We start from the raw sequence: 27798 nt of genomic DNA, 5'->3' as shown, positions 1-27798 counted from the left end.
GAGATGAAACCAACTGGTCGATGAATTCTGTGCCAGAAACATAGAGCGTCTGAGACCCCTCTTTGCTTGTGGTCCAAGTCAAAAGGAAAGAGTTTGGCATGGCGCACAAGAAAAGAAATAAACTACTTTCCTTGGCTGGCTTAACTTGGAAGTTGGGCTTTCAGAAGGATTGTGCAAGGGGTAGGATAGAGTTTCAAAGTTTGCTTTAATGGTAGCCCCCTCTCAAACACACGCTCCTGATGGGCTGTTGTGCAGGTTGAATAACATTCCAATGTCAGTTTGATACAGAAATGAAATGAGGAAAATGAAAAGAGAAAGGAAAGAAGGGTGGAAAATCCCCTTTCCAGCCGAGCTTTTGCCACCTCTCCGGAGGTGGCTGACAGCTCTCTCCCCCAGAAATGTAGTCAATATCGTTCTATTTTAAAGAGTTTTTGATCAAAGAGGATCATCGGCGGTGCAAAAAAGAGCCCACTTTCATATTGGCACAGGTGCCAAAATGATTTGGATGTGGTCGAGCCGTTTTGACACTTGCACGAGTTTAAAGGGACTGTGAAGGCAGACGAGAATTTATGGCCTCAACTTTTTTGCATACGTCTTCAGAGCAAAATGCCCATTTTGTCCTTTTGGCTCCAACATCAATAGATCTCTTGACTCTCAGCTGACAGTCTACCATTAACCACAAGTAGGAAATAAGAGCGATGGCACATTTTGATAAGATAGTCTGTCTGATCTTCTGATTCCTGCCTTCTTCAAAGCAGGCATGGGCTGGTTTTCTTCAGCAGAACAGACCAGGCAGTAGCTCAGTGTAAGCCCACCCTCACCTGTTGGTGTATTCTACCAGTCAGATGACTGAAAAAAAATTAATACTCATACTGCTTTGTAGTGTTAAATAAATGCATGTATATGATAATACTGTGAAACTGGGGTGCTTTTATTCAAACTGTTACAATCTCATACAAGTCCTTGTCAAGCTGATCTGAATTGACTCAAATTATATTTGGTTTCTAAAATAATCCAAGAAGTTAGAAAAATTTACATGGTAGCAACCTTTTTCTGAATTACACTTAAATAACACAATGTAAGTGGATCCGTATAGATTTGCTTGGATGGATCTACGAGGCCAGAAATTGGACCATTGAGTCTGCAAATATTTTCTAAACAGAATCAAATGGGTAAGAAAAGTCATCACTTTAGCATGAATAATTCGGTACGATGTCTCTTATAGACCTTATGTCTACAAGATGTCTCTTGCAGACATTGCCTTTGGCTGCATCAGCCAAGGGCAATGTCTTGGGCTGAAGTAAATACAACTTGCCCCCAAAGACTATATTGACACATTTAATATTGATCAGGCAAAAAGCCATGAACTGGGGAGTTGAACGTCAACAGAAGGAAGCCTCATTAACAGAATTAAGCACAAAGCGGCTGTACAACGTTGCTGCATATCTGGTTGCTCAAACTCTAGAAAGTTAAAAAGTAATTACCGACTCCTTTGCTCTCGTCTTTTTCTGCGGGAAAAGGATTGAATCGTGTTTGGGGCCGTGGCATAAGTAGACGAAAAACATGACACCAGGGTGCAATTAAGGCTCGGAGCTGGATCACTAAGTCCAGATGGGCCTGTGCCACGTCACTTAAATTATGTTTAGTACAGACAAAGCGAGGAGGACACGCAAAGTTTCAGGAACCAGCTGTGTAAGTATTTGTTGAGAAATTAAACTGTGTATGTAAACCAGGGGTCCCCAAACTTTATCCTGTGAGGGCCACATAACTTTTCCCTTCTCTGGTGGGGGGCCAGAGTCAGTTTGTAACAGAAAAAGTGTGACGATTGCAGGAGTGCCTAAATGTAAAAATTTATTGTTTTCCAGAAAGCACAATCAAATAACCCTCTCTGGGTTCTTCACAGAAAAAATCCAGGAAGGATTATAGTCGTATTTTCCGAACTATGAGCCGCACTGGACTATAAGCCACAACCCCAAAGTTTTTTGTTTTTTTTTAAACCAGTAAACATACACATTGTATAAGCCGCAGATATCTCTGCCGCTCCAGGTTTTCCACAACGATGCAGCAGCAGCAGAGGGGGGTGGACATCCAAAATTTGAGTCATAACAGGTCAATTGAATATCACATTTATTACGGTTGAAAAGGAAAAAGTTGCCAAGTTTAGATTTAACGGAATTGATTACGGTCGTTTCCGAACGGTAACTGTAACAGTAAAAGTTCTGATCCTTCGTGTCTGCTACTAGCATGTGCTAAATCAGTGGTCCCCAACCTTTTTATTACCGCTGACCGACTTGGAAATTTTGTTGCGGCCCGGGGGGGAGAGGGGGAGGGGATGAACAGTCAGATAAGGCTTCTGCATGTTGGTGTTCCCACTAAATACTGAATATGCCCTATTTGGGTCGTCTTGGCCCTTCTATCGCAGGCTGTGGGGTTTTCCCTGACTTGGAACAAGAATACGTCCAGTTGAATGTGACAGGTAGCCAATCTAAAAGCGTGGTGACGTAAGAACAGAGGGGAATCCCAAACAGCTGACATATCGCGCAACTGAGAGTCCGGTAGATATCGGAGATGATATGTGGAAATGTTTAATATTATATGTAAAGGTCATTATTATGTTTATTCAGTTAAAAATGTTAACTATGAAAAAACATATTCACCTCCAAATCATAGTGCAACAAATAGAGCAGCTGCTCCCGTCGTCTTTTATCCACCGACTTTTCTTTTTGTTACATCTTTTATCTCTTAAAATGACTCCACAAACTATCACTATTGCTTTTACATAGTCATCCGTGTTTGGTTATTCTAAATTTCCGCTATGTTGGGGCTTTTACTGAATTATCCTCTGGAATCGGGATGTTTGTGACTGGAATCGGTTCGTGTTGCTCCTGCCTTGTGGCTGGAAACACGAACCGATCGAACCTGTTGTACTTTTATCAGCTCTGTGATCACAGAGGTTTGGAGAATCGGCCGACATTCTTAAATCTTTCCGTCTAAACCAGACTTAAGACTCACAAGCTCTACTCATCTCAACCACTGCCCAAACGCTCTGACTCTGGTCGCTATGGTAACGTTTACATATCCCTTCAAAATAACAGAAGCGCCACAAAAACGAACATTTTACTTTCGTGAAAATTTTAACTCACGATAACGACTAACGGGAGCCCTGAGCTTGTTTCTCTGCAACCAGACGGTCCCATCTGGGAGTGATGAGAGACAATGACACCCGAAGTGTTGCTTATATCCACAGCCTGCTTGGTCTCTACGTGGCAAAGCAGCTTGAAGCTTCGTTGCCTCATTAGCAGCCGGTCGCTGCATGTTACGCAGAGCGGGCTTGTCATGTGGGACTCTCCTACCGGTCCGGGATAAATCCATTCTCCTGTCTCTTCTCTGGGCCTTTTCCCTTTGCAAAGAAACTTGCCAAAGACATTCGATCTGTTTCTTACTCATTTTGCTGCTTGTGGGCTCAATGTTGGCGTGCAAGTAATCGAGACTTCCAATGATTCACTTCCTGCTAAAGAGCCACCTGGTGGTTGAAGAAAAATCCACATATTATCCGGCTTATAGTCCGGAAAATACGGTAAATGAAAAACAATCTGAATGCTCTCTGGTATTGTTCAGGAGACCGGACCAAATGTGGTGGTGGGCCGGATCCGACCCGCGGGCCGTAGTTTGGGGACCCCTGATGTAAACACTCAGTATTGGAGTGCATGGATGCCAGCAACAGACACAAAATCTTTATTTTTATACAGATATGAACAAGTTAGACCCTTACATATTTGTTTTCGTGTTTGCTCTCTATTTTTTTAATGCAGAGCTGAATCTGAGATAATGCAAAGAGTAATTTTGCTGCTTTTTGGGTGGAAATGTCTCATATATATAGCGCACATACTGTATAGGTTCTTAGTTGTGCCCATGGTGAATAAGTTGGAGTATGATTTATGGAGTGAACAAGTGTCTTTTATACCGGTCAGGAGTTTAAACAAGTGAAACTATTACTGGTAATTACTGGAAGAAAAGAGGACTGCCCTGAATTTATCTTTATGTTCTGTGTTTTCAAGTCTTTGCCTATAGAAGATTCTTTATCAAGACTCTTCATTGGTACCGACGTATCTATCCAGTTGATGTATATTTGTACACCTTTTTTTTGTTGAGTCGCACCAATCACAGCGTTCCAAGAGCCTTAGTTTACAACCTGTTCCTGTACTTTGACATTTGCAAACTACCCTCTGACCTTAATGTGGCTGCCTCACCCCAGGAGAACTCCACTTTTAGATTTTGAGAGGCCGCACGCTGAGTCCAGCCCAAGCACATTGTAGCGTTCAGCCAAGAGGCACAGAGTAAGGTCACCCGTATATGGGTTTCCATGTGTTCACGCGGTTACCCGAAGAGTGTTTTGAGTGCATATAAAACACAAAGACCTCGCTCAGGTCACCGAGTATCCTCTCCGCTCCGTGCGCCGGCTGCTCTCTTGAAATGACGGTTGGAGAATCCGACTACTTTACCTCCCCTCATCTTCACGCAGTGCACGGATAGAGCAAGCCGTCGATGACATCAGCAGTGCAGACTTTGTTCTCCTCTCTTTGAGCTCCCAAATCACTTCATTGAATCCCTTGTGCTTGCAGATTTGTGCCTTCACACAAAGTCTTTTAATGGCTTAATTAGAATTAGTCAGCATCTAGTGAAATTAAACTGGTACGTCCTAAATGGGTTCTTTTGTAAGTTGTGCAGCGTCTGAGTTCATGCTGCTCACTCAATTACACAAGAACTCCATTAGTTTGAGTGAGAGTTTATGCGACGCCGAGGCACTTTTTTTTTTTTTTACCACAAGCAGAGTAATGTATAAAATATACGAGGAGGTGGATGTAGAGTAGCTGGTGCGCACTTGGGGTGGGGGTGGGGCGTCTGAAGAGTAGGTAGAAGAAGAAATAAATTCCTTAAAATTCAGTCGACATTTAGATTGAAGTTGATGTAATCCAGGTGGTGCCGCCGAGTTCCCCGAGAACAGCCGCGATGTGTTTGACATGAGAGCCGATGGCTTGCGGAGAGAGAGGAGAGTGTTGCTCCTTTTTGTCTGGAGACATACCTGGTGAGGATGTTTGCCCAGACCAATCAGGCTTTCATCAAACTCCATTCTCTGCTAGTCTCAGTCAGACTTTCAATCCTCCACTCCCAGAGAGCAGCTCTCTACGCCCCCAGCCGCTCCCCCCCACCAAGTGCCTTGCACTTTTTTTTTTAATGTTCAGCTTGGGTAAGCAAAAAGCCTCCCAATTATAACGCATTATGTCTCAGCATATTGTGATAAGTTGAGCTTAGAGAAGACTAAAGAGGTAGACCTCTATTTCTCTTCAAAGGATTTATTCTAGAAGAGTATGGAAATGTTTCCCGTCTGTCGGGGTTACCTTTTTTTTTTTTTTGAAAAGCCAGTTCTTGAAGGTACTATCAGCCATTTGCAAGTTTGTTCTTGCTGTCTAATCGATCACTCCACAGCCAGGTCATTGGGGTCCTGACAAGAGGAGCTCTCTTGCATTTCAGGCAGTGCTTTCTGAAAGCTGCCAGAGGACACAAAAAAAAACGAACCAACAAAGAAATTCGCCGTTATGACCGTTGACCTTTTGTGTCAGCGATGTTTGGATGCGTGTTTACCCTTAAACATCAGGTGAACAATAAAGTCTGGTTCAGCAGGGTAATTGTCCTATTGTTGGGCAAAATGAGACAAATATGGAGAGGCAGGAATGTTTGTTTTGGGTTTTCCTGCATTCCCTAAATGTTTCACCTTTTTCAACCTGCTTTTGAATTAGTGCTTTTAAAAAATACCCTAACAATGACCTGCAAATCCACACTTTCAAGAATAAATCCTGCAGACAATTCACTCATCAGCCACTTTACTAGGTATGCTTTGCTAGTATTTGTTTAGGCCCTCCTTTCCCTTCAGATCTGCTTCAGTTTAGTTCACCAGGGATGGAGTTTAAACAAAAACACATTCCTTAAAGATTTCAGGTCCATGTAAAAGTCAGACTTTTGCTTCAGGTTTATTAGCCGTGATAGGAACCTCTCGTTACATTTATTGAATTGAGATCTGGCGTAATGTGAGCTCACTGTTATGTTAAGGAAATCAATTTGAGGTAATTGAAATAAATATTAATAATTGACGAACAAACAAGATTTGTGACATGGTGCTTTAGTGGATAACAGAACATAAGTACTGTGTACTCATCAATGGTTGGACATGTATTTCCTTTAAACCAGGGAGATGTTGTACATAAACATCCTAGTAGATTATAAGTTTCTGAAATACTCAAACTAGATGGTCTTGGACCAACCTACTATCAAACTCACTTCCTTTCTTATCTTGATGACATGGAAATCTGATTATGCCATCCTTAGTGATTAGTAGAAAGGCTCTTACTGACAACTCAATTTTTGTATAATTGCCAATCTGAGTCAGAACAACAAATAATTAGAAGAGAAAGTTTGTTAAAGATCACATCACAAAGTCAGAGTTTTTATTTTCCAGGGTCAAGACAGTTTATTGCTGCATTGATTTCTACCTCACACTGCTGTATTGATATTTGCGCATAGAGGAAAGTCACTCAACTTCCATTTAATGAAAGGCAGAGCGAGTTTCCCAAATTGTTTCTTTTTTCCCCCTTTCTTTTCAGTAAAAGTTGCTTGGGTTTGCAATAAGTCTGTCGTCTTGTTTCTTTGGAATTAAAGTGTTTTCTTTTGTGTGTTTTTTTGCATTGTCATGTTTGGAAATCACAATTTTAATGAAACAAACATGTGGGCTAGGTAGACATATAACATAATTAATATGTACGTTTATAAAGAATTTTTTAACATCATGAATCGAGCAGCAAAATCGTCATACTAAGGAGTCTTGCATCAACATTTGTTTTCGGTGTGCTCTGATTTGTTACCGTTTGTGGCTAATGTTATTGTTATTATACAGTTTGCAAATTAAAACTAATAAAAAGTCTAAAGAGTGCATTCACTTTGGTTTAGTTCTCAAATGTTGCTTTTACAGCTGTTTTTCTGCCTATATAAACAAATCCTTTCCAGAAACTGACCTCTACGTATAACTTATAAATTCAGAGGCCACATATGTAGGCATGTATATAAACACACATGCCTTCTGTTTAAACTTTTGGATCTCTCTGTTTCTGGATCTCACCCCACTTTTCCTCCCCACTTTTTTTTCTTCTGCCCTCTGTCTAATTGAGTCGTGAGTGGATTCCAGGTGGAACCCATTTGAATTCCCTGTGGTCCTGACCACTGTGGTTGCCCGTGACACAGTCATACCTCTCATTTCCAGACCATTTACATCATACTCTTGCCACTTATGTTACAATCATTACGCCACCTTGAAGCGCGCGTTGCAATTTCTGGTCAACAGCGCTAGCGCCGCCGACGCGACACGACAGGACGGGATGGATGGGGAAGCAGAATTAACATTGAAATCAAGTCTGCATTGAGTGCATGCAGCATGATACATAATTTAGTTGTCGAAAATGTGCATCGCATTTGCGGAGTCGGGGATGCTCTGCAAGTCATGTTTTAAGATTTCATTATATTCCGTGCACTCGGCTCAGCATCAGATAATGATATTGAAATGCATGCACCAGTGGGATCTGCGTTATTGACATTGGAATTTGCCGTACCCCTGATTCGGAGGGTGAGCTGAAATTGCTGTTGTTGTCTCTGCGTGTCTGCGGATGTCTCTCTGTGTGTGTCGTGATTTTCGCCCCATTCTTAAATCTGGCGGGGAATGAAGTGTCTGTTGTGGAATTATGCAAATAGAGTTAGTTGAAACATGACACGGGAGGAAATGGAGATCTGTAAAAAACCTAAATACAAAAAAATAATAAAATTATAATAATAAATGGAGGTTTTTATGAACAGATGTTCACCAGATTAGAAAAATAGGTTGGTTTGGCTTTGTTTCCCACATTGAAATGTGTGAGTTTGTGATGTATCATTTATGTTGGCAGGATGGCTCTTAGTCAAAATGCTTTGGCTCGGCGTATTGTGAATTCAGAAGGCCTTATTGTGTTCTAAGTCCTTTTTTTTTTTTTTGCAAGTTCTCATAGGTTTACAATGTAATTTTTCAGAAACTAGATTTTATCATCTAAAATGTTACATGACCAAATGTTGGTATTTGACATAAGGCAAATTTCCCATGCCAACAAAATTGCCTGAAAGAGAACAAAGCAGCTGCTCAGTGAGATTTTTATTCCAGGAAGTGTGTCCTGATGAGGAAATCTTCATTTTGCTAACTAGTTATACAGGTAAATTCATCTGTGTGCAGTAAAGAAGAGTAACTAAAAAGGAATGACCTGTGTGCTTTTGTAAACAGCATTCTCTATCTGGCTACAAATGTTGATTTACTCACTTGTTGCCACGAGTGAATTTGCCTATGCCCCAAATAATTTCAGTTTCAATTCTTTCTTTTTTAAGAAATGAGGGGTTTTTTTTGGCTTTAGTGGCCTTTGTTTGCTAGTGAAACGTCAGGAAAGCGGGTTGTGAGAGATGGGAAAGAGATGTGGCAAAGGCCAACGGGCCGAGACTCGAACCCGTGACGTCCACGACGAGGTCAGCTTTACTCCTGCACCACCAACATTGTTTCGTTTTCAGTTTCATTTTCTTTAGAAACATTTAGATGCCGGAAATAAGTTTTTATGGATAAATTTAAAATCCATAAAAGTTGAAAATGAATAAATGCAGTGTTTGCTTTCTGTGACACTTTAAAAAAAAAAAAATTTTAAGCAATACAGTAATCCATAAGCTAGTATAACACAATGCCTTTTAGCTGTCATTCAAGACCAATGCTGGAATTACTGTGATTTGCTATGTTGCCAGGCGACTTGTCCTTGCTACATAAATGATGGCAAACAGGTAAGGTTGTCAAAGAAAGCACCTCACCCGAGCTTCTACATCAGTGTTTGAACTGTACCCAATAAAGTAGCAATTAATGACCATCATCTTGTCTTGTAATACTTTACATCCTCATTTATGTCTTTTTTTTTTTTTTGTCTGTTTTTTTTTTTTTTACTTTTCTGCCTCTTGCCCCATTTCTCCTCTGCCCTGTTCATTTGTCTGAGATCCATTAGGGGAAGATATGTTGAGAGAGAAGGGCAGAAAGGATCGGAAGAAGGAAGATGTGGGGAAATGGATAATGGCTGAGCTTTGCATCACAATGGAGAACTATCTCAGGGCAGATTTGCTCTGCCTTAAAACGATGCATCCATCTGTATTCATTCACTCGCCCGTTTGTGTGCTCGGTCCTGTGTGCTTTAATTTGTCTCCCTTGTGGGGAATGCAACCCATCCCCATTGTGTGCATGTGCAATGTTAAATATTTGGGATGCTAATTTGCTTTATTTGCTTTGCATCTTGGTTTCTTATTGGGTGTGCAGAGTAATTCCCACTAATGAATTGTGCTTCCGTTGAAGTTGGGAAATGTGATTTGTGTGTGTCAGGAGGGGTACACACCGCCTTTGTGTGCATTGAGGGGAGCGGGGAGCGTGTACGGCCCCATTTATTTAACCCGAGCCATCAGTCACACTCAACAAGCCTATCATATTGGACCATTCAGAGACTGCGCAGGCAGAAGTTAGTGCTATTATCTGCCTGTCACCGGCTAGCTGTGTTGAGGTCCCTTGTGGAAAACCAATTGTATGAGTGAATGCCTTCCTGCTCTTGTTGTGAAGCTCCAGGGATGAGCATGGCGCATTCAAAAAAAAAAAAAAAAAAAAAAAAAAGCACTCTCCATCCACCTTCGGCTCTCCACATATTTCCCTCTGTATTAGAAAGGGATGATTACGGAATTAAATGTTTAATATTATGTGATTGACCACTTAATCTTTAAATGATCAGCAAGCTTTGGGAGCTCAACGATCGAGAGAAAAGATGGCCCGGGTTATAATCGTCTTGGCTCATCTCCTAAGATTTCTGTGCTGGTGCTCATCAATCATCACGTATGCAGACTGTGTGCTCGGATTAATATTCATTTCATGAGAGACACTTCATTTGCATGAACACACTGTCTGCCTCATGAAAACTCGTCCAGCCCTTTCCTGCTGTTGTGATAAGCATCTGGACATAAACCAGTTGAATATCCGAGACGCAGCACTTAACCCGGCAACGCATCCCCTTTTCATTACACAGTGATACGTAGGAGGGCTTCAAAAAGGCGTAGCAGTGCACTTGCTGTGCTCCTAATCAGACAACACCGGAGATCAGGTTTTACTTTGTTGCAGTGGGGTCGTACAGTTTGCCTTTGTTTTCTCTTCAGGTCAGGAAGTAACAGATGGAGAGACATCTGTGAGTGTTGATGTGAATGTGAAAGCAGACAGGGAGGATGTAAGGAACTTCGTACATAACTTACAATTTATTTTAAATTGACAGGCACCTTTAGAATGTTTTTTTCTTTTCTTTTTTTTTTTTATCATGCATTATATTACATTTTGGAAAAAGGTGCCCTTTTCTGTAAAATACCAGTCCGAGCAGAACGAGTAGACCAAACTGTTGAAAGTAGCAGCGATTTTCAAAACGTTCAAGAAATACAGAGATAAGGGATAGTAAATGACAGAAGTGAAAACTGGAGGAGAAATTTGCTTATGTATAAAGTTTCATGTTGTCATGAAATCAGCTTAAACTGCCTTCAAATATAGGCTATTTTAGATGTCGTATTTGGTATGTAAAATTCATATTGTATGTAGTAGCGATACCAGTATTGTACAACTGAGGATGTGTCTAAACCCCAGTGCCGCATCCAGACACAAAAGAGCCGAATTAATATTGAATATATTGAAATAGCACAGAAATTGCAAGCTGGAGTCTAACAAAAGTTTGGAAAAGTCTGAAGAAATATGAATATCTGCATAATTAATACATGAAATAACTGCACTGATAACTGTATGAAACACAGTTATTTACAGTCATCTTACATAATTAATTGTCCTTCAGTTTATCCTGATAATTCATTTTATTATTTTTTCATTATCTACTAATGTTTTTTATTCTTTGCTATGATTAAGGCCTGTTCTAGTTGTCCACTTTGGCTCAACAATATATCTTCTTGTGCAGCAATGTTCGTTTTAAGGCAAATGATTAAATAAGGAAGTAAAACATTATTAGATATGTTTCAAAAGTGGATTTTGTTTCCATTTACCTAGTCGCGTAAAAAAAAATTGCGTTCAACAGTTGAAAGGAGGAACAGTGGCTCACATGCAAAACTGGTGGTTGTGTGTTCAAACATGTAAAGCATATGTAAAGCAAATATGCAAAACTGGTACACTGAATTTGACTTATGACTATCTGTCAAGTACATATATGTTTGAGAGGGAATCAAATCGTGACGTAGGGTATTGTAGTGAAAAAGTAAAATGGGGCTGAAGTTATACAAAATGACGAAAAGAGCCGTAGAAAGCCATACAGGTTCAGAGGCATCACGTTTTCTGCGTTCGTTGGAGTTGAGGCTTCTCTGATGTTTGTCTTCTCTCTTGTGATATTTTACTTTTTTTTGTTTGTTTTTTTTTTCTGTTCAGGTGTTTTGTCATTGTCAGAGGAGTCACACAGCAGGTCCGATCACGAGATAACACATTTTAGTCTCACTCGGTTGGAACAGCATGAGCTAACGTCGGGGCTGGTCGCGGTGTTTAGCCGTAAATCGGCAAACAAAAAGCGACTTTGCATGCTCACCACACCGGATTAATATCGATGTGTGAAATGCTCAAAGCTGATAACAATTGACATACTTTTTTAAATTTTTTTTTTATTACCATTTCTTTCTAATCTTTTATAAAACAGCTTCCTACCACCTGACTGTTTATCTCTCAAACTCATAATTTCATTGAAACAACATATTACCCCCTCATCAACCGCTGCTCTCAGTGTCTATATCATCCAGCTCCTTTAGATAAAAAGTCACTTAATTAGAACTGTCATGTTTCATCTCGGCCCCTTTGGCACATTAGGAAAAATAACACAAACAACACGGCTGATTAGGAAGAAGTTTCTCTTAAGGAACATGGAGGCAGTAATGAAGTCTCCTTGATGTGGCAGAGAACAGACGCTGCAGTTTGTCGCTAGGTCTGCTAAATGTTGGCCGGCTTATCTAAGGGAGTTATCCTAAATACCCTCTCAGAACAAGTACCCTTGAAACGTCAGCACCGTAATGTATCACAAGGCTCCTTCTGGAGTACAAGACAAGCTGGCAATACCAGACCACTGCTTTTGTTTTGTAAATCTTTTCCCCAGTTTCATTTATTAATTTTGTTTGTTTGTTTTAAAGGGTTTCCAAGCTTTTTTCCTAGATATGTATTTTATTTATTATGCGATCTTTTGGTGCTTCATTGCCGTTTGTGTGGAAGAATGGGGGGTGGCTAATTAACTACTCTGATATAGCTTATTTATGAGATCATTTCTTGAGCAACACCTGCTCAGGTAGCTGCTGCCTGATCAGTTGTGCTTTGAGACAGACCACATGCATGTTTCCAAGCTTGATTCTGCCATAGAGAGACGGTTTATATCAGCCCTGTTACACTAGAAATCATAATTAGTTAACCTGTTGATTTGGTCGTTAAAAGAAATTAGAAGGTCCTTGATTTATGACCGTTTTTATTTAATATGGAGAGAATTAACGCCCAAAATTCAGAATAAATACATAATATAAACTGACGTGCTCTAGTAAAAGTAAACTATGAAGAGAACAAACACTGCAAAAGTGTGAAATGGTACAGAAGCCCATTGACTGGCGCCTACTAAAGTCTAGCTCTCATTTGTTTTGAAGCCTGAAAAAAAAAAAAAACAGAATTGTTCTGTAGATTTATTTTTTTATCTTTAAATAACTTTTTTTTTTCTTTTTTTTTTATTTTATTTTACTTTTGACATCTCACTGAGACTAAGGAGTGTTGTCTTTAGTGTAACCTAGCAGTGTTTGTGCCTGGATTGGGAAACTATTGGATCTTTCATTTTCACACCAACTGGACATTGGCCAGGTCAAGATAAGATAAAAATCGGCCAATTCAATTTCAGTGTATCTCTTTCTACAAATTGGTTTGTCACCAAGTTGAACTTGACTTAGAACTTGGTAGAGAAATCTTTCTTTGCAAGGACAGTGGAACAGTGATGCATTCTGAGGTTTGTTACCCGGTTTACAGACGGTTCTAAGCACTGGTGACTCGAAGCTCCACCTACCTTGCGTAATTTTCTTTAAAACCACAGTAAGACTGGCGTGACACATCCAGGCCCTTCTGTGTTTTTTTTTATTTATTATTCTTTAGAAACTGGTTGTCATATTGGAAGATCCACTTAAAACCCATCACCAGTCTTCTTGCATAGAGAAAGAGGGATACATTTAAGGTTTTATCCTACATGGCCTAATGCAGTAAAGGTATTCTGAACCCTTAGCAGAAAAACAGTTATAAAATATCATGGTCCAGTCTGTATTTCAAGACTGGAACATAATATTGTCATTATGTTCAGTTGCATCACCGAATCCCTCCACGGTGATACAATAGACTTGTTACAAGTTATCACAACCAAAGATTATGCTATTTAAGCACTTGATGCCAAAGAGCTTCATTTTGGTCTCAGCTGATCACCGAAGTTTCTCCCAAACTTCTGAGTCATTTATATATTGCAAACTTTGGTCTTAAAATGTGGCTTTTTCTATCTTAAGCAGTTCTAAGAAATTGATTATTAGAAGAGCTGTGCCTTATGCATGGCTGAGGTAAGGAGAGTCTGTAAATGATTGACTGATCTATATGGTATGTGGGAGCCAGAACGCAGACTGGGGTTATACTTGTTTCCCTCAGTCATTCAAACCAATTTTTATTTTTATGTGATGGATTGTGGTCGATATTTGGTTGTTCTCTCTCTTATATTGATAATATAGCACCATTAAAAATGAAAGACTTTATGTTTTTACAAAAAACAAACAGAAAAAAAGATCAAGCTTATGTCTCCTCGCTGTTGTAGTATTTGTAGTTTTGTAAATCATCATACTGTTGACATTTAATCTTCTTATTGGAATGTGTACTTGTATGACTATTTCTGAAAGAAGATTTTCCCCCCCTCTTTGTCAGGGGACTCACAGGATCTAATTTGCTGTCAAGTCTAATTTTGCTCTTGCGCAGCTGTCAAGAAATTGCTGTTTACTTGTAAGAAAATGGCTTTGATCAAAATTTCTCTTCCCCATTGCTGTTCTTAACACCGTGCATGTCAACTGTATATTAAATGCTGGCTTAGACCAGTAGTTGAAGGTCTAAGGCCAGTTTTTCACTCAAACGTCTGTTAAGATCAAGTTGATTAAATACATCGACTTCTAACCTCCTGATATTGTCCAAATGGTGACTTGACATAGCAAGTCCTGATTGGCTCTGCATCTGATTACTCTAATCTAGGATTATTTTTGTTTTTTCTTCCTTTTTTTTCTGAAATGGGATTAAGAGGTGGTGTGTGAGATGGGGAACATGTTGGCTTGCCAGAAAGGAGGACTAAATTAAGATGGATTTGAAAGTCGGATAAAAAGCAATGCTCTTCCTTAACATATTTTGTTCACATAACTTAAAGTGTTTGGTCACCATTCATCCGTCCCAGTGCCATGTCGCTTGACACACTTCTTAAGGTTTTGACCTTTTTGCTCGTTAAATGCAGAATGGGTTTCCTAATGTGCTGCAGTAATGCTTTTGTTGCCGGAATCATCTTGCTGAGATTACATGTATGCAGCAGATTATGGCTGATCGGGGATAATGGAAGAGTGTGGACGGTGTGATCATTAAGGCTGACTTAACCTTATTATAATGAAACACATTTATAGAGAGTATCTCAACTCTAATCAGAATACAGGAAGCTCATCCACCTTTATACCGTGTTTTTTTTTTTTTTTTCTAAATATATACATCCCACTCAGATGCAGTGTTGCATGCTTTCACACTTCACTTTTTTTCTTTTTTTAATATTAATTCTTCTGAGGTGTTAATCTAACACGGTCACAAGTTAACACCATGAAAATTAGGTGCAATGTTTGCAGCTCATTTTAAGTTGAATAGCATTAGTGTATACTGACTGTTTTATCCGGTATGAGGAGTTTATTGGCGGAGCCGCCAGTTGAGTGTAAAACGGAGCAATCATCTGTGTGAGTCACAGGGTTGGGAAGATGAGTTTTTTACTTCGTCACGAGAAGGCTGTGGCCTCCTAGCCAAAGGTAAAATAACAGTTGGTGGTAAACTGTGACATTGAGACAAGTAAATGTCATGTTCTTCTCCCTCAAGCCAATTTTAATGTCAAAGATGCCCTTATTAAATACAAAATGCAATTTCATATAATTATCATTGGGAGAACGCTATCCAAATCAACTTTGTTCCATGAGAAAAACAGCTCCTTTTGTCGAATCTTGAAATAAGCTTGAAAATTATCCATCGTTCCATTATTTGAGTGGGTGTTAGCTTTTGAATGGTTTGTGTCATTTTACATCGGACAGAAAACTAACAAAATTTTAGAAAAAAAATACATTATGTTGACAGACACAGCACTGGTACTGTGATGGTTGTTTGAGGCTCCTAACTTCCTCAGGACTTTGTCATTCAGTTTAAAAACATTTGAGTCGTGCAGCAGAATAATAATCCAAAGAGCACAAGCAACTTCACCTCTTTATGCCTCAAAACCAGGGGTGAAAGTAAGGGGGTACGGCAGGGTACTCCGTACCTCTAAAAGATTTAGCGGGGGTACGCAGTACCTGCAAGAGAGGAGCGGCTGTCTGGTGTAAAAAAATCAATGAGAGCACCCACTAATCAGCCGTGAGTGATTAGTTTTTCAAGAACAATCTAAAACACGACTTAATCAGTTAATAAATAGTTTTTCTCATTTCATATTGTTTCTGAACTGTTCGTGCTTTGTAGAGCAGAGGTGCAATATGTCGATCGCGGAAGGTTTTGAGTCGATCTCGACATTAGATGACAAACTGAACGCCGCCAGGAGGCTGAGACCAGCACGTCCTCCTCTGACTGGCTTAAAACGTTCGGAACTTTATTAAAGAACAATAACAAAAAATAAATAAATCAACAAAACGTGTTCAAATTAATGACCCAACAACAATTATTGTTTCAACAAGGTGTTGCGCAATTCTGTGCGTTTCGGTTCCATTACCAAAATATCTAGGAGAGCAGGAGTTTAAAATTAACTAATCAACCTCCGTTGTGTTCAGAGGAGCGCTTATTAATGATCGCAAAATAAATATCAAGCCTGAAAACCTAATATTGTAACGGACTGAATGTTATATTTTTAACGTAATCTCTGGTCGGCCTGTGGAGCGCAGGCGGTTGCCATAGCAACGGCTGTGCTTAAATGACAGACAGAGAGTAAAAAGGTGCGAGTGGTTTTGAGTTGATCACCTGTTAGGGTTGTTTTACCCGTTTTCCTTTGTCTTGGCGCATCACAGACTCTGTAGTTTCTGAACGTTCAATAAACGACAAACTTGGACTAATTACCTCGTTCTTTGACTTTACGTCATTCACAACAAACATCAAACATGGTAAATATGTTTCATTAAGTATTTAACAAACATGGCTTCTACCTCGATAATTATGTGAAATTAAATTGTCTAATATAAAAAAATAGTTTGGTGCTTTGAGCTCAGAGTCTGAGAGGCTTTTCCTTTATAGGAGTTTAAAAGCTAAAATAAATGGTTATATGCCAGACATGGAAAACTGGGATGCACTCCATGCCGTGATGTTCAGGATTTAGGTCTCATGGCATCTCATGGTGTCAACATTCCAGCCAGTGGGCTGGAGGAAATACAGCTTTATTTTGTAGCAGTACAAGAACTACCCAGCTTTTATTGCTTCGCAAAAAAACTCATCAGCACAGAAACGCCAAAGCACATATATATATTGTTTTTTTTTGTGATAGTACCCCCAAGAATTTGAAACTACTTTCACCCCTGCTCAAAACATAGACATTAAAGGTTTAGTGACCTGATCAAAGTAATTGCTTAATCTGGAGTAAAATCCATTTGAGATGCTGTGGCATTACTTAAAAATAATAAAAAAAATAAAAACTGCTCAGGGTTCAAAAATCCTCCTCTGTGTACTTATAAAAGCAATTTTCAAAGAAATGTGGACCAAAATCCTTCCACGGTGATACAAAAGACTTGTTACAAGTTATGACAACCAAAGGTTGCATAACCAGTTATTAGGATTATGAAGCACTTATTTTATTTTTTTTTAACAATTTTTTTGTCATGTAAAATAAAATTATCCTTTGAAATTTGCATTTTGTTGAATTTTCTCAGATTATCTTTGTCTGACATTCAATTTTGTTTCAGTGTGACAAAAAAATTATTGGAAAAAAATAAAAAACTTGCACGGAACGGTATGTTTAAAACAAGAGAAAAAGATTATCCTTTCACCATAGTGCATGCCTGCATGATGCAGATCTATTTGCTGGAGGAAAAAAAAAAAAAGCACAAACACGCTCCACCCACCACTCTTCAATTGTGCCGGTGTAATTTGCACTCTGGATAAATTAGCTGCTCAGAGTAAATCTGGTCAGCTGTTGTGTTTGTTGGAATGTAAAAGTGAAGCCCCGAGAGCACAGTAGTTATGCAAAAAAAAAAAAAAAAAACACTCACAGGTGCAAACACTCAGACTGTGCAGTTATGGGCTAATGCCCACAGGAAAGCGAAAACATCTCTGCATCTCTTATGTCAATTACCATCAGGCCCCTGCAAGAACACACACCGGGGCCTGCGCACGCATAGACATGCGCGATATGCAGACCGTCCTAGTTGTCCTTTTCTTCCCGTTCCCGTCTTTGTTTCTCTGTGGGAGTGATTTGTCGGTAAGGTGGGGGAGTTAACACTCCGATGAGCAAACAACAACAGACTACCCAAAAATACATCTCGCGGTTCACACCGTCTCAGCCTTTGGTTGATCACACCCGGTGTGAGCTCGGCTGACTGGAGATTGAGCAACTTGCGCTGTGCCTCTTGATGACAACTTGAAACCCACAGTGACATAAGGACTGGATGATAAAAAGCCACGGTGCATCCATCTGCTGTTGTTTTTTTTCTTCTTCTTCTTCTTCTTCTTCTTCTTCTTCTTACTGGAAAAGACAACACGCCCATTGTTCCTATGAAACAAGGCTTGCATAAAGTGTGCCCTGAATAACTTTTTGTTTGTTTTCTTATCTTTGACAGATTTTTTTTGGGGGGGGAAACATCTGGGACCAGATAAAGAAGATATTTTGGCCTTGTGGGAGGAGTGGCGCAGTGGAGGGAGCCGTGCCATAGAGGAAGCAACCAATTGAGGCACTTGCCAGGGAAAGACTTAGCACTGAGCTCATCTGGGACTCTGAGCAGCGGGCGGTGAGAGAAGGAGGCCATGTGGACCGCACGCCTGCTAGTCCTCGCCAGCCTCTTCGCACCAGCCGCACTGGGTGAGTCTGTCTGCTTTAATCCAGCATTTGTCTTTGTGAGTGCATGTGGGCATAAAACATAGCCTTGCTTTGTGTCTGATTGGCCACGGTTTGAAGCCGTATCAGAATAATCTTTTCACTATGTAAGTGCCAAATTCTACAGCGTCTACCAAAAAAAAAAAAATCTCTGCTTTTGTCTGTCTTGTTTTCACTTCTACCTCTGACTAATTAGCAGTTTTTTCTCTTTTTTTCCCCATGTCTTAACTTTCTGATGTTTTTACATATCACTCTCATTTTCTTTCCAATTCTCTTACTTTCTTGGTGTATTATTAAATATAGAGATGCCTCCTACATTCACAAAAACAGCATTACTCCTCTAACATTGTGGTGTGCCGGTTTAAAAAAAAATTACATTTTACAGAAAGAGACAAAAACTCTTGTCGCTTCTTTTCATGCATTAAAACCTGACTTATTTTTAAAGAGGCATACATACAGTGGCACGCTAAATGTAACTGTAATGTGTTTTGTTGTTAGTTTATGTCAGAGGTTGACAACAAAGCAAGTGTCTTTTTTCAATCTGTCTTTTACTTTGTTGCACCTAAAAAAAAATGCACCCAAATTCTTTCAGTCATCACCTCATTAATAAATGCATAGATGTAATCACAACGATGTCATGCAACGATGAAGTGGTACAGAAGCTTAAGACAAGGTTAGGTTATTAAACAATAGCTTATCTCTTACAGCACTATTTAATCCATTATCTGACAAACACCAGTAGAGCGACACAACTGCATATGGACCAAAACATGGCCGTCCACCTACCCTTGCAGATCAGACGAGGAGAGCATTAATTATGGAAGCAGTCAAGAGGTTCATGATGAAGCTGGAGAGCTACAGAGATTCAAAGCTGACGTCAGAGACTGCAAAAAAAAAAAAAAGAGGTTCCGTTTCCAACGAGACAACTTTAAAAATGCAAACAGAGCTTGGATTAAAGTAAATTTATATGGTCAAATGACACTGACATAAATCTAACTTAGAGAGTTATGGTACTATTTTAAAAAACAGATGTTTAAAGATTCTCTCTATCCTATCTATCTGAGCTTGAGTTACTTTTTTTTCTTTTACAAAAAAGGTGAGGCAAACATTTTGGTCCCTAAATGTGCAAAACTGTTAAACATTCTCCAAAAGACTTGAAGTCTAATTGCAATTTTTTGTTTTGGAGTGTTGATTATAAATGTGTGCCACACTTTTCAGATTTTTGTCTGAAATCATTTTCTTTCCACTTAGCAATCACGCATGACTTTGTGTTTGGTCTCTAACATAAACTGCTAATAAATTACACTGACGTTTGTTGTTTCAATGTGACAAAAAGTACGCACACGGCACTTTGTATGTTTAGAAAGATTCCACATAAGAGAAGAAAAAAAAATCATTGTCTCTCCTTTCAAGCATAAAAATGTGAGGATTACTTTGAAAACACTCACTTATATCGCAGCTCTGTAAACAGAGAGCACCATAGCTGTGACCCTTTTGTTTTCAGCTTTTTTTTTGCAGATTAATTGAATTCTGTCAATTGATCTTGATTTTTAAGCAGTCGATGGTGTTGTAAGGGTTTTGAGATGTTTATGTGGCCGCAGTTTAGCCGTAGCGAGTGCCTGGGGGGCAACAGCCTGTAGAAATTGCAATTTGCACTGTCTAAAACCATTAATGGGAAATATCAAGCTAATTGAATTGTTATTTTACCACTTAAGGATGGTGGCAACTGGGTTCACTCTCTATTGATAATGATAGTAAAGGGTCTTTGGCATCACTAGTTTTTCTTTAATGCCTAATAAATTAAAAAAAAGAGGTCAAGTCAGCACTTTGCCACATGTCTCTTTAGCGACTCCTGTCGAGTAAAAATTGTCAGATTTTAATACCAGTAGTGCAGATGACGCACTGAGGCGCTTCAGAATTCATTTGTGATAAGAAATTGCTGTTCGTAATGCTGACTTGAACACCCTGTTCTGAATAAATGGGATGAACACAGAGCTGTGATCAAGCGAGAGCTCTTGATGACGTTAGCTGTTGAGAAACATCGGTGATGTGGTTTAAAAAAAAAGAAAAAAAAAAGTCAAGGCTAACCAACTTCCTCATATAACCCCAACTCCCAGTACTTTGAGTCATTCTTTGTGCAGATTAGCAACTGATTAACAGCTCCATACTCCTTCTGTCAGAGTGGTATTCTCGGTAAAATCCCCATAGCTATTGGAAACAGGAACTCTGACAAGCCACGAATGAGACTTTAGACCATGTTTGTTGAAAACCTTTTTTATTTTTTCCTTTGGATATTTTCTTAATAGTTTCACCAGGATAAGTAATACGCTGTTATACATTTTCGCTTTAAGTGAACAAACCAGGATTAACACATTTAGACCAAACGCTGTAGCATAATCTGCTTATGTTCAAAACAAAAGAGTACCAATTATTCATATTTTGATTTCCATACACAGACTTAAACACAGTATAAAATATATTGAGCACAATATTACAGCTTTTTTTGTGTTGTCCTTCTGCTACTCAAAATTAGTCAAGCTATCAGCTCAGGTAGCCCGCCCCAATCTACAGCTCAACAGGCATGACACAAATATGGTCTTAATTTGTCTTTCTAGGAAGTCAGGGAATAAATGTAGTAGTTATCATCCAGCAAACTGGCTGGCAGTGCACAGCAACAAGGGCAGGGAGAGCTCTGCGTTACTCTGTGCTTCAGAAAACATATCCTGCACTTTTTCCAACATCTTGGTAGGAAGGAATGTAAACTTTTGGAACGGTATGCAAGAACATTTTAACAGTTTTGAAACCTTAACTTCCCCACCACCCTCCTCAAAAACAAACAAACAAACAAAAAAAACCCCACAAAATCTTTATACTTTGATACCAGTATCAGGCTAGTTCTAATGCAATTAATCACTTATAAGAGATTGTTCCGTTTCTACTTCTGAATTCTGAAGTCTTTACAATGGAAGGGCAATGAACTGCCCTAAGCAATAATAGTTCAGTTCAACAATTCAAAGCAGTTCAATTGAATTCAGATTATTCATATCTTCTGAATTAAAACTAAAAGATCGATTTATATACATGCCCGGTTTAAAAAAAAGTTCAGTTGCTAGTAAACCACAACTGAACTTCCTAAAAGAGCCTCTTGCCATCTGAGGAAGGAGGAAGCGAGGAGCTGACTCAGAACACCTGGGACTCTCTCAGCCTCGGAAAATGTTAAATTAAACCCACTGGTCAACCTGAAAAACAATAACAGAGTGTGAAATGTTCTTTTAATAAGTGATGCCGGTGTCTGATAAGAAAGTAAAAGTCATATATTTACTAAATAGGTTGCTTAGGGTTAAGTTTTAAATTATCTTGATGATCCTACTTTAAATGTTTAGGAATTATAAGGATTATGTATTTATTTATTTTTTTATGTCTATTAAGTACATGTTTGATTTAAATTGATATTTGATGCAAATGAGGAGTAATGGCAAGTTCTTGAACTTTGCATTCAAGATTTTGATTTGTGAAAAAATTCTTTACTAAAGATTAGTCATCTAAATTAATCTTACCACAAGGGCTGCGTTTCATTGGCTAATGCCCATTTCACTTCACAGCACAGCTACCACGCGCGTGACCGTCTCACAAACACAAGCTACAGTAGTAAACACATGCTTATGTACATTGTGGACCAGCAGACTAGCAGAAAGGTTTTGCGTCAGGACTCGAAAAAGAATGGTTCTCCACCGTCAGTGGGGTATCTGTACAGGCGATGTCAGGTATCCTGATGGCATTTGTGGAACTAAAATTCACAGATTTCCAAAATATGAAACAGAAAGCCTTGCTTGGATCAAAGCTTGTGCACGACCACATTTGCAGCTCAACCGTCGAAGGTTCATTAAGAACAAAGGAGAGTCTGCTGGTGAAAGTATTATTGCTTTGCTTTGTGTTTAGTGAATGAAAAAAAGAAAGTCAATAATAAACACATCCATTATGAAAACCTTTTAGCTAAGTATAGCATAATGGCAGTACCGATACAACTTCTACATCCTGAAACCTGTCTGTTACAGCTTTACGTTAGCTGAACAGATCAATATGCAATGTGTACCGTATCTGACATACATTAAAGATTTTATTTAACCTGAAAAGGCTTTTTACTAAACTGTAATTGTGTTAGCCACGCTAGCACTGAGTACAGAGTATCAGGCCTAGGCACACTGAAACATTTGCCAACAACAGAAATCAACGATTTCAAAAGTAACCCTCAAAACCATGAATACCCGACTTACCCAACCTTGCAAGAATAGGCATCAGTGACCTTGTCCACAGCTATATTTATGCTGAGGGTGTGAGGTTCTGCTGTTTTCCTCATCGACCGGTAGCATTTCGCTGTGACGCGCACAATGTTGGAGGCATCACGTGGCTCAAACACCTTGATGTCGTCCAAAAAAATATGACATGAACTTGTTGGTTCCCTTGTCCATTGTCCTTGCTGATATTTTGTGAAAATCCAGCAGAAATGCTAAACTAATCGACTCAGAAATACTCTGCAGAGAGTCAGTCAAAATGAAAGACGCCATGTTTACATAGAAACTAAGCTCCGCGAGGCTTTGTTTGTGAGACATGCAGCCACGTGGTAAGCTTTTTCGAGCTTGGTAAGGTCCATTCAGATTAGCCATCTAAAAAGTCTTAAATGAAGACAAAGAAACGACCTGCGTTTCCAGATCAAGCAGGCCTCTTTCATGTTTTGGCATCAACCTTGTGGGTCCAGTTCACAACAAAGCTCTTTTCAAGAGCTATTCAATTATATATCAAATTTAGTCCAAACTCAATTAAATAAATGAATATAGTCTGATCCAGGCCATTTCAGTGTGTAAATTATACTATAGCAACAGACAAATTCACCTGTTTGCTATTTAGTAAGTTCAAAAGTAACAGCCAAGCATATAACATTGAGTTGGGAATACTTTCTGTTGGAAAGAACAATAACCAATACGTAGAAATAGCTCTGTCAGTGACTACGTCTGGGGAAAAATGTCACAGGGTCAGTGGCATAGGTGTTGGCAGAAAAACAGAGATGGCACACAGTGATGACAGTTCTACCTGCAAATGATGCATAGTGTCTGGAAAAATAAATGATGGGGGAATTGTGGTCAGTTTTTCTACCCAGCACCCTGACCCTATAGGAGCATCGCAGCTTTAATGAGACAGTGATGTTGCTCTGTGGGAGAAGAGGGAAAAGAAAAAAAAAAGTCTTAAACGGTCTGTAACAACAGACATTGTCTGGCACATGATATGCTTTGTATCGGTTAATTTTTCTTTACCTTTAACTAAGTTCTGTTAAAAACGGAGCAGTTATGCAAATCTAAGCCGAAGTCCGTTAATTAGCTTTCTGTTTTCAGCCGGGAAAAAAAAAAAAGTTTCACGGCACAATTTGATGTGAAATGCAAACATGAGTACAGTAACACTGATGTAGCAGATTCATATTTTAATTTGTAATTTTTTTACAAAGACAATTTGATCAGGGAAAACATGGTATTTTGGCCGCCGTTACATTTGATTAACTTCCGCTTTAATCTGTTCCGATATGACAAGACGTCGGTATAAAACTGCATGTCTCGTCCTGTTATTTTGGAAGAATATGTTCCCGTTTAGCATGGAGGAGTGCAGCATCCATCAACACCATCAGAGCTGAAGCTTTGAAGTCTCTCCTGATTAGAACCATGCACGTCAACATTAAAATATTCTGCACAGACAACTGATGCGAGATTATCAGTTTCAACTTATCGGAAAGTTCTTCAAGCATCTGAGGAAGGTGGCTGAAACTTACCAGTTGTGGAGAAACCACAACAGCAAGTTCACTTGATGAGGGGAAAGGAGAAAGTGTAATTTTGCACACTTTCGTCCAAACTCAAGTGGGAAAAAAAAGTACTTTTGTGGATATATCAAATTATTTTTAGCCAATTTTCAAGAGATGCGAATTTGAAAATGCTCATGTTTCTCTAAAAAGTAAAATGCCTTCATTATCTGTTTATAAATTGACTGAAATATACAACAATTAGGGATTAGGGCTCCTGGAATATTTGACAGTTTTTTTTACTTAAGACATCAGACTGTTGCCTTTGTTTTCTTTGGATGAAGTAATACCCCCACAAAACACAATCCAAGCATTCTGCTCAAGATAAATTGGTTGACATATTGTAAATAATTAGAACTCTGTTGTAAGAAAAGCAATCCACTCCCCAACCCCCATCCACTACAAGCAGACAAGGCCAGATGTTTCCAGTGAAGTGTATTGCAGCTGGGGACGCTTTAACCGGGAATATTCAACCGCAGTGTCATTGCGTGTGTGTGCGTGATTATGCGTGTCTGAGCGTTGTTGGAGATGTTGCAGTCTGCAGGGATGGTGGCCCATTTTTGTCATGTCCACAGTCTACTTTGTCAGTATATGGCTGCTGTCAGACAGAAACAAGCTGTGTTTCACACACGTGCCATTATTAACATTTACTAATTGCAACACGCGCACGGAAAAAAATTGCGTACGTATGCTTGCGCCGCGAAGATAAATAGGTCGCGACTCGGGCTGAACAGCGTTTTTGCTGTCGAAATGTACAAATGAAACCCTACTTCCCGACGAAAAATGTTTCCGAAGACGTGTCGAAGCGGCTAAATCCATAACTGTATAGAAATGCATCCGGTGGCAGCAGGTGTTGTTTGTCTTAGCATGTTTTACGTGCTTCCTTGCGATCGATGTATGCGAGAGTGTCAGGAAAGTCTCGGAAGATTAATAAAAAGTTCCATCACAGAAGTCGTCACCGAGTCGGAAAAATAAGTAAATCGCACCGTCGTCATTGTTTTGGTTACATTGAATAATAACGAAAAAGGCAGTGCCTCGGAGAGCGCGGCCACGCCTGAGCGCCACATTAATCATGTGTTTCTTCGAATGCAAAAAAAAAAAAAAAATGCTCCAGGAAGGATTTTTATATTCATTCAGCTTAATACCACCCCACGGAGCTGGGAGATGCGGCCGCTATAATGGATGACGGCTCGGGAAACAGTGCAAGAGACGGGAGCGTGAAGTCTGACGTGCATTTTTTCACGGTCAGATACGAGCGCAATACATCAAGCCCGGGAACACAGATACCGTACGGCTCAGGGGGAAGGAGGATTGCTATGAAATGAGGGATGGATAAAAAGAACGAGGCAGATGTTTGCCTGACACATCTGCTTCGGTGTATGTGAGCATCAATGCGCTGTTGCAGATCACAGAGTGGTGTCAGGTGAAACGCAGTTTGGTTCCTATGCAGTCTGGGAAAAAAAGAAGGAAAAAAAAAGTTTGGAAAACTAGTGAATTTTATTTATTTATTTATTTATTTATTTTACGGATGTGGATTTATAAGCAAAAGCACAGTATGGCCACTGTGTAGAGTCCAGAGTTTGAGTAGAGTCCAGATTTAAAATTGGACTCTACTACAGAACCTATAGCTGCAGTGCTTTTTCTTTTGTATTCCGTCAGTACAATTCAACAGAGCTATCTGTACATTTTTGATTATGGCAACATGGAAAGACATGTACCCAACAGGTAGAGAAATTCCCACATCTCACCGTTTTCTGTCTCCGTGCCTCAAACACCTCCAACCGGCCTCCATTTGCTCTCGCTAAAGTATTAGCGCGTTTAAGCCAAGGTTGGCCTCCTGTCACTAAACAAGCACATTAAACTTCAACGTCAGTCTCACTGTTCCCGTAGCCGATCCACTTAATTAATCTCCTAGTGCCAGGGCTCCGGCTCCATCCGCCAAGGCATCCCTGGATTTGCCTAATTTGCTTAATTAATTAAACAAATGATTTATTTGAGCTCATATTTCAAAGTGGCTGAAAAGTTCTTTGTGGAGTCCACTGAGGCGTGTAGTGTTTTGTTGTGACTGCGAGATGCCTCTTAAAGCTCTGAAAAAAATAAGTGGGCTTAGGAGTGGGCGGACGCCAATCACTCGTTTGCAGCGGGCAGATACGGCACTCCGGGGCAGGCTAAATTATATATGCATTAGAAAGAGATGTCAGATATAGAAAATAACTTCCCAACCCCATGTGTGTTTTGCCGAGTTGAAGCGGGAGGATGATTACAGTCGCACTGTTTTCTCTTTGGTTAAAAGTAAACAGCATAAATCTTCTGCAGTCAGATCTTCCGAAACAAGACAGCAGGTGTTTGTATATTTTGATCTGTAGCATGCGTGGGAGGCAAAGTTACAAAATGAGACCAGGAAACGGGTCTGACATTGCCACCCTCATCTACGCCGTGGACAAGGCTACGATTCCTACTTCATTCCGCCTCTTATTCTGCTGGAGTCCACATGACGGGCTTTGTTCAAAATGGATTAGGCCAAATATGTTTTGTAGTTCTGGAAGAGAATAGAAGCTAATTTGTATTTTAATACTTTAATTTCGTGTCCCACAGTGAGGGCAATGATTCTCTTGAAATAAGTTGACTCCAATCAGAACACTTATGTTGGTTTTAGTAGGATCCACATTTATCGTCTTACCTTCTTGCTCTTCATCTACTACATCTGACCTGATGTTGAGATCTATCATTTTGTTATTTCTTCCAACAGCCATTGGCCGGCAGTGGCATTTTCTCTTTACATATGTTTAGAAGTGGACCAAAAATATAAATCTGCAAAAGTAAGAAATATATATAAAAAGAAAATTGTGTAAGATCAATGTGAGAATATGAGTTTTGAGCAGATGAGATGCTTAAAAAAACATTTTGGAGTGTTGAATTAATTACTGAAATTACAAATGGCAACACCACAAAAGTCCCGATGCTCTTGAAATGATGGTGCTAGTAATAGACATATTAGGGATGATAAGAAAAAAGTGAAAACATAACATTGAAATTTTAATATTAGTCTCAATATGTTATTTTGAAAAGAGTGAAAACAACAATGGGACACAAGATATCGAACACTTTATTGTGTTTCTTAAACCTAAAGTTAGAACCAAACATAATACCAACCAAAATCTGTTTAAATAGAATATTTTGTGTTAAAAGGGAATTTTTAATATATTTTTTTAATATTGCGTAGGGACACTGGGTTTAATTTCTCCATTGCCAAAGGATTGTTTTTCCCAAAGCTCACTGAAATAGCAAATTATTTTGCAATTATGTTGCAAAAAATTATTTTCTAAAGAAATCAAAGGTTCTTTCATACAGCTGTCAAAGAGAAGAAGAAGAAAAACAAAAAAAAAACACTTCATTCTGAACACAAATGTGTCTTTAAAAGTCCTACGTTATTAAAACAAAACCTGGCAGTCTGTCAGTTTGTTTTTTTAAATATTTATTAGACTGCCTTCGCTTTTCGTCATA

At 39.3% G+C, this 27798-nt stretch overlaps 1 protein-coding gene across 22 annotated transcripts in view; it reads left to right on the top strand.

The window, feature by feature from the left end:
- The window catches only part of LOC103480667 (adhesion G protein-coupled receptor L3), a 275386-nt gene that overhangs the window by 67106 nt on the left and 180482 nt on the right, over positions 1-27798 (top strand). For all 22 annotated transcript variants that reach the window (XM_081599528.1, XM_081599541.1, XM_081599532.1 and 19 more), the window contains one exon: positions 18199-18437. In XM_081599528.1, coding sequence (XP_081455654.1) covers positions 18383-18437 — 55 coding nt within the window. In that variant the 5' untranslated portion in view covers positions 18199-18382. The remainder of the gene's footprint in view (positions 1-18198; positions 18438-27798) is intronic.

The sequence above is a fragment of the Poecilia reticulata genome, chromosome 18 (genome assembly GCF_904066995.2).
Source record: "Poecilia reticulata chromosome 18, P_reticulata-male-v2, whole genome shotgun sequence".
NCBI classification, from domain to species: Eukaryota; Metazoa; Chordata; class Actinopteri; order Cyprinodontiformes; family Poeciliidae; genus Poecilia; species Poecilia reticulata.
This window is presented reverse-complemented; position numbering and strand designations above follow the sequence as displayed.